Source organism: Amblyomma maculatum, chromosome 1 (genome assembly GCF_055883805.1).
Source record: "Amblyomma maculatum isolate TAMU_Amacu chromosome 1, ASM5588380v1, whole genome shotgun sequence".
NCBI classification, from domain to species: domain Eukaryota; kingdom Metazoa; phylum Arthropoda; class Arachnida; order Ixodida; family Ixodidae; genus Amblyomma; species Amblyomma maculatum.
The window spans coordinates 153,108,270-153,120,869 of NC_139344.1; the positions used below are offsets into that span (position 1 = coordinate 153,108,270).

Below are 12,600 nucleotides of genomic sequence, written 5' to 3' on the forward strand. Positions count from 1 at the left end.
GTCATCGTCGGAGTCCGACTCGTCTTCAGGTTGGAGAACCTGGCGTACAAGTTCGTCGTCCGTGAGGTCCGCACACATATCGAGGCCGTCGTCCACTTCAACAAACTCGAGGAACGTGGAGCCCGTTGGAATGTCCATTCCGTTCCCGCAAAGGTCAACGATGAGGTCTTCACACTGTCTGCAGTCAAATCCTCAGAATCGTTCCAGTCTTCTACGTCATCGACTTCATCGGCGGAGAATCCAGCGTGCCTGAAGCAATTAGCAATTGTTTCCGCTCTCACTGCCTTCCACGCGTCAGCCAGCATGCTAACCGCTGCAAAAAGATCCGTGGCGTACTTTTTCCCGTTGTCAAAACAAAGGACTGTGCGCCGCAGAAGACGGGTCTGATAATGCACCTTAAGGTTTTTGATCACCCCCTGGTCCATTGGTTGGAGTACGCTGGTGGTGTTTGGTGGCAGGTATTCGAGCCGAATGGCTTTCAGGTTGTCGAAGGTGCCGTGAGCCGCGCAGTTATCAACAAAAATAATAACTTGTCGCCCCTGCCGCTCGAAACTTCGGCCGAGTCGACGCACGTAATCTTCAAACAAAGCATGAGTGATCCATGCCTTGGAGTTGCTGCAGTACCACACGGGAAGGTTCTTCGCGCCCTTAAAACACCTAGGATTTTTGGATTGGCCTATCACAAGAAGTGGCAGCTTCTCAGTGGCATTTGCACCTACCATTACTGTTATCCTTTCCTTGCTGTGGCGGCCCCCTGAACAGGAGTCACCCGAAAAAGAGAGGGTGCGGTCAGGCAACATCTTGAAGAAGAGGCCGGTCTCGTCACAGTTGAAGGTGTCCTCCGGGCTGTACTGGCTCAACAAGGGCTTCAACTTCGTCTGACGGTAGTCTGCTACCGTGGCTGGGTTGGCGGCTCCGCTCTCCCCGCACATCTTCTTAAAAGACACACCGTGTCTCTTCTTGAAACCGCGGAGCCATCCGTCCGTGAACTTGAATTTTTCAATTCTCATTTTCACGGCCAGGGTCTCTGCCTTTTCCTTCAACGTGTCGCCCGACACTGGAAGGTTTTTCGCTAAAGCAGCTTTAAGCCAGAGTAGCAAGGCCTTCTCCAATTCGGGGTGGTCGCCTTTCCTGTCACTCTTCTGGCTGCTGCTGTGGGACGCCTCAAAGGCGGAAAAAATCTTCTCCTTATTTTTCACGTAATCCGAAATAGTTTGCTTCGACAGTGCGAACTCCTTGGCCACGTCAGCTTGCGTTCGCCCACTCAGCACTAGCTTTATGATCGCTGCCTTTTTCTCAAGGGTCATGGTAGAATAGCTCCCACGCTTCTTTGACGGACCCGGCAGCACCGGCGGGGCCATGTCCACAGCCCGAGTGCGCACCACACCGCTCGTCAAACACGCAAAAATGAGGCACTTTTCGTTCAGAGCGGTGGAACCGCCGGACGCAATCACAAAACGGCCAAAGGATTGACGGCGCGCCACTCGGTTGATGCGGTCGGAGAAACTCGTGTGACAACACGGCGGACGTATGAGACAAAACACAAAGAGATAGCTGCCCGCGTCAGCGTTGGCGACAAAAGCAGGTTGACGGCGATGACAATCCGACTGCCACCTCGAAGTGGCAGAGATTGCAGGGGCCTCTCCTGGCAAAAATGGGGCACCGAAACCATGTCAAGCCAATCCAACTGCAGAGCCAATCCACCTCAATCCAAGATGGCGCTTGTTGCGCCGGCGAAAAGCCGATAAGATGGCAGATTTTGGCCTGCAGGGGACTGAAATTAGTCCGAAAAATCGAACTTTCGGACTTTTAAAGTCCGAAATATCCGTCGCGAATATGTATGCGCTTCTATGGGGTGACTGACGGTGCCTCACTGAAGTCCGAAATATCCTACAAGTCCGAATTATTGGAGTCCGAATTACCCGTCGGCTACTGTATTATGCGATAACGTCACACCATTCTAACGCCTGTGCACATTTCTCTCTGCACTAAACGGTCCCCTTTTGAGGATGCTCCCCTGTCCGGGCAGTGAAGCATCCTAAAAACGTGACGGGGCAACTTGTGGCAAGGCACCACTACTACTGCATCGCATTGTGAAAACAGCCCCAGAGGTACTTATGGAGCAGTTCAATATTCCAGACTGCATGCATAAAGCAAAGCACTTGACAAAGCCTCAAAAATTGGTGATTGCCACTTAGTTTTCGTCTCATACACTAGACAACCATACTTCAGGTGTGTTCGCTGGATAAAACTACCGAGATGCAAACTGCTTCCAAGTTTTTTTGGGGTCATAGAATAATTTGAACATTTTCCCTGGTCCCTCGGAGGTCGAATTAACGACATTTCACTTTGTTATGTACAGGCTACTTGGACAATGCAAGCTTTGTTTTTCCATCCTCACTTGAAAGTCCTTCCTTGCTGCAAAAATTCCCTTTCCTATACTTAGCACTTATGTTTTTTTTTTTCCCTACAAGTTTACTATACCTGGCTTAGACATTGATATAACAGTATGTAACTGTAGATTCATCTCATATTTTCACAACTCTGCTCACTGAAAGGGCAAAAATGCTATCTGCACCAAATGAAATTTTCCTTGCCTATATATGATGCGGTTTTCATGAAGAAACTGCAATCCCAGAACAACACAGGCAGCATAAAAAGCAGCCCTCGGCTCTGGAAAAATGTCGGTGTGGATGTGCATCATCAGGTCCCCACCACAAGCATATTCCATCACAAAGCACACATGATTCTGAAAAAGAGGAAAAAAAATGTTACTCTCACCATCTAGTGCAGCAAGCTGTCAAGATCAGAATGAAGTCGGCTTTGCAAGAGCCACAAATACATGATTAGTAGCCTCCACCGATAATTTCACACTGCATTTCCACAAACAGCAGCAATGTAAACACCCTTCAAAAATCTCGGAGCACCATGTTTCAAGCTGCTAGCATTTTGACTGCCAGTTAAGACCCCACGGTAGAAAACTTTCCTACCCATTTTCATCCTTCTAGCCATTCTCCAGCTTTACAAGAATTCTGCTCTGTACACGGCCACTGCATAGTTGTTAGAACACTAATGACGAGATCATCACTGACTGTATTACATTAACATGGCTATTATAACAAGAGCAAATGTATCAGGCAGAAGACAAGTAAGAGTCGTAGAAAAATGTGTGAGAGACCAGCATTTCCCACCAAGTCACAACTGGCACAAGTTTCAAGAAGCTGTGCATGCTTGCCTCAGGAATTGAATACTTGGTGTACAGTCATGAGCAAAAGTGGTATACAACACTGAGCCGATGGCAGAGGTCGAGAAAACTGCATGCCAACTTCACCTAGCAGCAGCTATCTAAGATCGAGACAATGGTGATGGTGCCCCATTTTATGCACAAGCATGTGTCGGTGTCGCTGTCACTTACGCTTTGACTTAATGGAATTTCGATGGAATTTTCTCGAGCTCTGTCACAGGCGGAGTGTTGTATACCACTTTTGCTCACGACTGTACATGCGCTCAACTGTATCCCTGCAGTTAGTGACAGGCCAGAACAGGCGATTAAAAATTAAAACCAAATGTTGCCTATTAATACTAAGTAATCGTCTTTGTTTTTTGCAACGACTTACTTTTCACCTTCTCAGCTTGAAGCTTTTCTTTCTATCCCGTGCCGTTCATTTATTCATTTTAATGCGCATAGCCTTTGCAAACATTCTGATGACATTTCTAGTTTCCTATCGTCGATTCATCACAATTTTTCGATTATCTGTATCAGTGAAACATGGCTAAGCTCCAGCGACCAAAACTTGCATTCTTTTCCGTCTTACTCAGCCGAATACTGTCATCGAGGGGATAGTAACCATGGTGGTGCTGCTATTTTCATATCATCTAAGTTCCATTATCTCAGACGCTCGGACTTGTCAATCAACACGTCTAATTGCGAGTCTGTATGGATTGAGCTTGATAAGTCGTTTGTGTCACAAGATTCAAGAAACATTATCAACGGTTGCTTATATCGACCTCCTTCATCGTCCGTTACTGAATTCTGCTTGGCATTCGAATAAATTTTAAATAAGCTGTCTCTGGAACAAAAAAATGTCATTATCATGGGTGACATTAACATAAACCTTCTAGATGCTTCCACGCCTTCATATCATGAATACAATAATTGCTTTAATGGTCATGGCTTCGAATGCCTTTTAAACGTACCTACAAGATGCCCTAATATCGGAAACAGTTCACTTATTGATCATGTGCTGTCTAACTTAATTACTTCCCCCGCTGCTGGCGTAGTCAAGTTGAAATAACTGATCATCATCCTATTTTTGTGCGAACAACATCTACCCCCGTTGATGGTCACGTGAAGGTTACTAAGAAACGCTTGAATTCCTCACTATTTTACGAACGAATTGCTAACACAGATTGGTTACCAATTACTTTAATAGATGACCCTGAAATGGCTTATGAAGCATTCACTGCTACACTTGCTAAAGTTCTTGATACATCATCTACAACAGTGACATATTGCAGAAAAAGGTATTACAACCCTTTCAACCCATGGTTAACTGGCAGTCTCTCGAAATGTCTACGGAAAAAGGATAACCTGTATAAAAAGACTAAGAAGCAGCCATTTAATATTAATTTACGGACAAGTTATAAAACTTACAGCAATGTACTCGGCAGGCTACTCAAAACCGCTAAGAAAAAATATTATGAATCTGAAATAAATCAAGCTGGTAGAGATTCTAAAAAACAATGGAAAGTGATCCATTCATTCTTAAATAGAACTCCTACTACGGCTTCAATAAAAGAAGTCCAAACAGACACGCATATTTGCCGTGATATTCGTGACATTGCGAATGCTTTCATTGATTCATTTGTCATCGATCAGCCTCACGTTACTCACCCCATTCACGTGTACCCCAGTCTACCTCATAGTTTTTTTCTTTTCCCGGTTTCCCCTGATGAGGTGTGCACTGTCATTAAGAATCAGAAAGATGCAAGCCCAGGCCTTGACAACTTCCATTCTTTTCATATCAAGCTAATATCTTCTCTGATTTGCAATGTGTTTTCTTACATCGTCAACTTATTCTTCAAGACAGGTATCTTCCCTAGCGCGCTAAAAAAAGCCAAACTAATTCCAGTCTTTAAAAAAGGTGACAGGCGCCTAACAAGCAACTATCGTCTCATTGCTATTCTTTCCTTTTTTAGCAAAGTCACTGAAAAGCTGTTCGTCGTCCGTCTGGAAAATTACCTCGCAAAATTTAACATCATATCTTCTAATCAGTTCGGCTTCAGGTCGGATTTTTCAACTGAATTAGCCTTAATTTCTTTACCAGATAAAATTAAAAATACCATTGATTGTGGTCAATTAGCTGGCGCATTATTCATTGATCTGTCGAAGGCATTTGATTCAATTAATCACAACACACTTTTTGATCAATTAAATTCCCTTGGAGTACCTGGTCCTGCACTAACATTTATCCGCAGCTACCTACTTAACCAAATCCAAGCAGTTTGCATATCTGATACTTACTCTACACCGAAGACTACTAATGTTGGCGTTCCCCAGGGTTCCATCCTAGGACCACTTCTTTTTCTAATATACATTAATGATCTGCCCTCGTGCCCTAAATCTTCTGAATGTATATTATACGCCGATGATACTACTATACTAGCATCTGACACGTGCATAGAATCTTTAACACGTAAATTGAATACCGATGCAGTAAACCTAGCAACACGGTGTCGAAACAACATGCTTACAATTAATGCATCTAAATCTAGCTTTGTCATCTTCTCATCTCCTCACAAGACTATTCCTGCATCTCTACATATTTCTCTTAACTCTCACATACTTTTTGCCACTGATCATGCGATGTTTCTTGGCATAGATCTTGATTGTCACTTAAAATTTAACAGACATATATCCTCCCTTTTAAAGAAAACAGCATACGGCATAAGGGTGCTCATCAAGGTGCGAAATTACTTCAATTTACACACGGGCATTTCACTCTACTATGCTTTCATCCATAGCCAAATTAACTATTGTATTTCTTCTTGGGGTAATACATACAGAACACACATGACACCGCTACAACACATACAAAATCAAGCCATTCGCATCATTACTTCTAATAGCCATTTGTGCAGTGCTGCGCCCTTACTACAAGCTCATAACATCCTTGGAGTGTCATCCATGTTTCATTATTCTATTGGCATCCTCATATTTAATTTCATAAATGGATCACTTCCCATTTCAATAATTAACAGTACCCAGTTCCCGCGACGTAGTTTCACTCGGTTTTCATGCCAAAACAATTTCTTACTCCCAAAACCCAGAACCAATTACGGCAAATCCACAGTAAATTTCCCTGCCTCATTTTTGTGGAATTCATTACCATTCACAATAAAGCAATCATCTAACATTCATGCTTTTAAGCGTTGTTTTCGTACTTTTCTGCTATCGCGCTAAATATGTTTTTTTTTTTTTTCATTGATAAGAAATACTTATCCCACATTCAATTGTTTCCTCTGTTTTACATTTATAAACATGTTCCCAATTTATGTTCTGTTAATATTTACAACATCTTGTATTTCTTTGTGTTCTACATTTATATTACATAAAAGTTGCAGTTTTTCACACGCTGTTGTTTGTAATGAATCATTTTTGTTTTGCATACTTGTAAAAGGAGGTCCCCTGTGCAGCCATTGGCTTTGGGACCTCCTCCTGTATTTACCAAATCCTTGTGTTCGTCATTGCATTGAATAAATTCTGATTCTGATCACAGAATCCCACACTGAGAACAGTTGCCGACGAATATTTAGGACCCTCAAAGGGCCGAAAAAGTATCCGGAAAGCATATATAAACACTTTATTTACTGAGCAGCTTTAAAAACTCATCGATTTGTATTGGTGTCAATCTCCTCATTTTCACAGTAGAGAATTTATTTTTTTTGAAGAAGAAGCCTTTGCCGAAGCTTGACAATGTGCTGAAGATGCTGGGCACGCTACTCCTGTGGATAAAACCTGGGTGTGTTTATCTTTCGAGGAGATCTGCAGGTGTGACCAATGTGACCCTCCCAAGGAAGTTGGCAGAGCTCCAAATTTGAGGCGAAGTTGGCAGAGTGCCAAGTTTTAGGCTCATTTCTACAGAGTTTCAGAGAACCTTGCTTCTCGACACAAAAAAAGCAAAATTTCCAGCAAGAAATGACCGATTATTTAGAAGTATAAAAGCAAGTTTTGTGCCAAGTAAAGATGAATCTCCCTATAACGAAGTAGTACGAGGCACAAAAATTTGTTCGTTATATCAGGTATTCGATTTAAAAGCACGCGCCCAAATTCCTTCAAATAAGTCTGCTAATAAAATGAAACAAACTGGGCACTACAGTAAAATCTCAGTGACACGAATCCGGTTGATAGAAAGTTAGGGATGATACGAATTTGCGAAATTCCTCGGCCAAAGTGCATTGTGTACAATGTGCAAAATTTCGGATGGTCCGAGCACTCTCCCGTGCCACTACGGACAATACGAACTGCGACTGCAACCTTGAGCACTATGCACTGCCTGCACATCGTTGACTCTGCGATCGCCAGCCGCACTGTATGTACGCATCGCGAGCAGTTTACGGTGACGTGTAGTCCGCACCCTGCTGACATCGTGATTTTCTGTCAGGCTCACGCCGCAAAAAGCTTTCAGCGGCGCGTGGTCCACAAACCACAGACGTCGCAACCACCGTAGCTGGCGGCGGCGCACGCGGCGGGTGAGCACAGACTGGACATCGTTGGCTCCACAATAGTGATCCACGAGCAGTTTGCGGCGCCGCACGGCCCGCATGTCATCCCCATTCATTCTGCACGTGCCGCGAGAAGTACGCGGAGGTGGGTGGACTGCACATCACCATCATTGCAATCGTTTTCCATGCCGCGAAAGGCTTGCAGCGGCGCACGGCCTTTAGTAGTAGTTGGCAGCGCACGCGGCGGGCGCGCACGGGCCACACATTGCAGACTTCAGTCGCGCTGTACACATCGCAAGCAGTATGCAGCGCCACGCGGCTGGAACGTCATCGTCTCGTGCTGTACGCGCCACGAGAAGTCTGCGGAGGCACGCGGCCTGCACATCGCCGACGTCACGATAGACTGTGGCACTGTGTGTGCCGCGAGTGGCGAGCTGTGACTGCGCCACCGTAATAAACCTTCTCAGATGTAAACAGATATGCGCGACTGGCTTTCCTATGCTTCTGCATATTTATTTTCGTTCGTATTGATGATACGAATTTTTTCGTGACCCCGTGAAATCCGCATCACGGAGGTTCTACTGTATTATGAACAATACAAAGGTGCGAAAATGCAGAATTTTTAATTAGAAGCTTCGTATAAACATTAAATTTTGCCTTTCGTTCTGTGTTGGAGAGCAAAAATGAATACTCAGGCAGGGATGCTGCCTCCACGCATGAACAGATTTATTTAAAAAACAGCGAAATCGTGTCCATGTCGGCGGCCTTTGCACTGTTTAGAGCTTCGCGCTTCTGCGTTGCAGTTTCTGTGCGACAGAGCCAACAAACTCTCGGAATGCAGCGCATGCACGGGTCGGTCAGAGTGGCAGAAGCACGGCAGGGGCTCGCGGCATGTCGAGGCAATGGTGATCACATGCCAGTCACATGTCTGTCAGCAGTTGCATGGCTGAAATTGAGCGGCAGCGGGTCCAACAATGCCGTTCATGGCCTCCGTGATTACTGTGTGCGGAGCGGAGATCTTAGAGGCCATGGGCCATTGCTGCTAGTTTTTGTTGCTGCCGCTAGATGGTGCAGCACACGAGCAATTTAAACACACTTCTGGAGCGGACAATTAGAACGATTGAAAAATTGAGTTTCTTGAAGTTTTTTCCGGCTCCTTTACGAATTTTTTGCAGTTTGAATGCAAGAAAAAAAGAAAAACTGCTTTATTATAACCGATCAAGCGTCAATTTTGAATTGTTTGTTTCATAATACAGAAAGAACTCCCACAGAAATAAAGCATAGACCAACCAAAGTGATTTTAGTTCGTTTTATCCGGTAATTCGCTATATCAGTGTTCGTTACAGCGAGGTTCAACTGTATGTTCATTAATGACTTTTTGAGGCCTGTTTTGACTAACACGATTTTCAGATAATACGCTTTAATTTTCAATTAACGCAAGAATCGTACCAATGAGATTCAGTGTAGTTGCAATGCATTGTTTTTCAAAATATAACTTCCCATGCTGACCAATTTAAACTGAGGCATATTACTCTAAAATCCGGCTGAACTAAGTCAGAGTTCTACTCTGAGGAACCCGACGTTGCTGCCCTTGGCAAATTTACTTTGGCCGGAGTTCATTGCCCCCTCTGCCTTCAAAATGCTCTATGGTAGAGCCACCAGTGCGATTTTGTTGCAAACTAAGCAGCTACTTCAGATTTTGTTTTTGCAGCATTATATCATACCAACTCTCACCAATTCACACTCAAAAACAGTGCTAAACGAGATGAAGCAACATAGTTGGCACTGCTTCCTGCCACTCTTATTTTGTACTCAACACAGATTACACTGAAAACATACCTGCCATGAGACTGCACAAATGCAGCTGAAACGAGGATGCCTGGCTGCACCAGGGTCAGAAAGAGCTGTACATCAGCACGAATGCGTGGCTAGGCACCGTGCATTTCATTATTATGCTCCTCTGGCTCTTACTTACCGTAGTTTGGAAGCAAGCAAAAAGGTTCACAAGGAATGGGTGCTGGACAGAGTTTGCCACTTCAAAGATGCGCTTCTCTGCCATAAGGCTTTCTAGCTCATCTCGGGCCACAATGTCCCCCTTCTTCAAAGCCTTAATAGCGAAGTACTGGCCAGTAGCCTTGTGCTTGCTCAGGATCACCTGCGCACCAAAAATAAAGTCACATTACATAAAGAGCTCAATGGACTGAAAATTGGTTTTAAAAAATCAATTTATTATCCTTTCCCTTTTTGCAATTCTTTTTTCAAGAAATCTGACTGAAAATATTCACTGGAAGATATGATTACCCATGATTCGTACAAATTCAAGGATATTCAAGAAATTTCAAGGCCCAGTTGGAGTATTTTCAAGGAATCAACATAATGCTAGATGCATAAGTTTTCAATATTAGGCACCAATTTTACTTGAACAAAATCGAAAAAGAAACATTTCAAGGAACTGCTTGTATTGCACTAAGCCAACATAATAAAGCCAGTATTGCGCTAAGCCAATATAATTAACGTTCGATCTTGAAAAACACCTTGCAATGCATTGCGCCAAAGTCGAAGAGTAATCCATTCTGCAGAACTAATAATGGCAACTTCAGGGGAGCTCCTGCCGGTTTTCCTGAATCTTCTCGTTGAGGCTACACAGTTCCTCAGTCTTGCTTCGTGCAGCCTTCTTACTGGGTCTGACAATGTACTTCAGATCATTAGCTGCCTCTGCCTTTTCAAAATACGTATCTGCTGAACCTGGAAGTAAGTTACTGTTGACTCGTTTTTTTTTTTTTTTTTTTTTTTCATCGCGTCGATCTCTTTGTCGATGCAGCGCCTCTTGTGATTCCCTGACATCACATTGCTTTTTTTTTTTTACTGCCTCCAGGTGTGCAGCATACTGCTACCAGGCAGCTGATAAAGCAGTCCTTAGATATTTTGTAATAGGGACATTAAGAACGCCTCCTGCATTGTCCACAGCGTCGCATACAATATGCTGCGAAATATACGAGAGGTCCTTTAGGTTTTCTACAGCAACCTGGCGATTCACACTAAACCCTCGTTCCACAGTGGCCTGCCCATAGCTGAGCACAAGCAAAAACTTAGTGTTCCCCATATGATGAATTAAACTTCATCAGCTCAGACAACTCATCCAACCTGTACATTCTTCTTAAACATTCGCAGGTTATCCATCTCTTCCTGCAGGGACTCGGTGTACTCCCCCAGTACACTGTCTCTTTGGTGCTCATACATTCTGCCTGCTGTAATGAGGACACTTAACACACTTCTGAAGCCGGCCAGGCACTCGTCTGGTTTAGTACACATTTGTCGTGTGTCCAGAGAGGACAAACTCCTAACGATTGAGAATTTAAGTGAACTTCTCTCAAGCACCTTCTTTGTCACACTGATCAAGAAGTGTTTGCATTCCACGCGGAACTGGAACACGTCCTTCTGGTTTGCTTTAGTTTTCCTGACAGTCTGTTAAGTAGCATGGCCTACATCCACCTTTTCAAGAGGAGTGTGGTTCTTGGTGCTTTCAATGTTCATCGTCGGCAGACCAGCGACTCCTTTTGCTGAAGACAAGACCGAGCACTTCAGAAACTTCGTCAGTAACTTCCAGACTACAGTTTCCCTCGCAAGAAGGAACACCATGGGCTGACCCGTTTGGTACTCAGTGAGGAATGGCTTGAGGGTCATGGCCACACCCAGTGTAAACTGAAGCTTTGCTAGCAGTAAGACATCACTGGCAAACTCACACAAGTTGTGAAATAACCCACATTTGGGGAAGGAGGGTTCTTCCTTGCAGCTGCAATAAGTTTCTTAATATCACACCACAATAGCAAGGCTCTCTCTATCCCAGGGACATTCTCCAACCACCGGTGGGCAACAAAGTTCAAGGGAAAAGTATCCTGACCGATAACTGCTGAGAAGTATTCCCTCCTTGCAGGAGAACCATGGAAAAGTGTGCTCACACTGGAGAGCAGACAGGCAACTCCCCACTTGCTGTAACACCTGCCTTGTAGGTGTTGTGCATGGTGGGGAGGCCACAGGTCCTAATGTCCACAGGTCCTAATGTCCACAGGTCCCAATGTCCAGGCATCGAACTTAGTATGCTTGATGCAGGTGCTCTTGGAAATTCTTGAGTAACTTAAGGTCAACACTGGGACCATCCATTGAAATCTGAAGAATTTTCTCAAGAGGGAAAGCCGCACTCAGCAGCTGTCCTCGGATGTCGAGTGTCCTATAAACACTGAGGTATAGTACCTCGTTGCCACCTTGTGAGACGAATTCCAAAAAGGGATGTGAACATCCAATTGTTTCCGCTGGAGATAGTCGTTCGTGGACTCGTCGAAGAGTACCACGTAGTAATCACAATCTTATCTCCCGCTGCAAAGCAGACAAAAAGAAGGGCCTCAGACCATGGCATGTCACGTAGGCACATTTTTTGCTCTCCGCAAGAAAATGCTTTGGCCGCGTCACTGTAAGGGAACATATGCTGGAATAGCTGGGCTGCTTCTAATGATGACCGATAGGAGAAATGCGATGTGACAACCTTCGAAGTCCACAAAATCTCTGCGTTCGTCAAGAGCTCGTGTGACTTGTAAGCATCGTCGAGCTTTCCCGATTGCGAAGGAAGCGCGACGGCTGACTGTTAGCTCGTATTTGGAACTAAATACTTCTGCACCGAGCTATTGGCTGCTAACTATATGACGCCAGCATGCTCAGTACTTTTCATTAGGCTCTTTAACACCGACTCGACCATGGTGGTGACATCGAAGGTCTTGCAGCAAGGCCTGCATCTTGCGCGGTGCTCACTAGTTGTATCTGGTGCAATCTAGTCTTTGTAAGCGTCGTTGTGAAGCCACGCCCCTTGAAATTTGCTTTTCC

General features: G+C 44.5%; 1 protein-coding gene across 2 annotated transcripts in view; it reads right to left on the bottom strand.

The window, feature by feature from the left end:
• The window catches only part of Pkn (serine/threonine-protein kinase N), a 149,557-nt gene that overhangs the window by 27,932 nt on the left and 109,025 nt on the right, over positions 1-12,600 (bottom strand). For both annotated transcript variants that reach the window (XM_084589337.1, XM_084589338.1), the window contains exons 15-16: positions 9,701-9,880; positions 2,598-2,749 (exon numbers count right to left, since the gene is read on the bottom strand). In XM_084589337.1, coding sequence (XP_084445463.1) covers positions 2,598-2,749; positions 9,701-9,880 — 332 coding nt within the window. The remainder of the gene's footprint in view (positions 1-2,597; positions 2,750-9,700; positions 9,881-12,600) is intronic.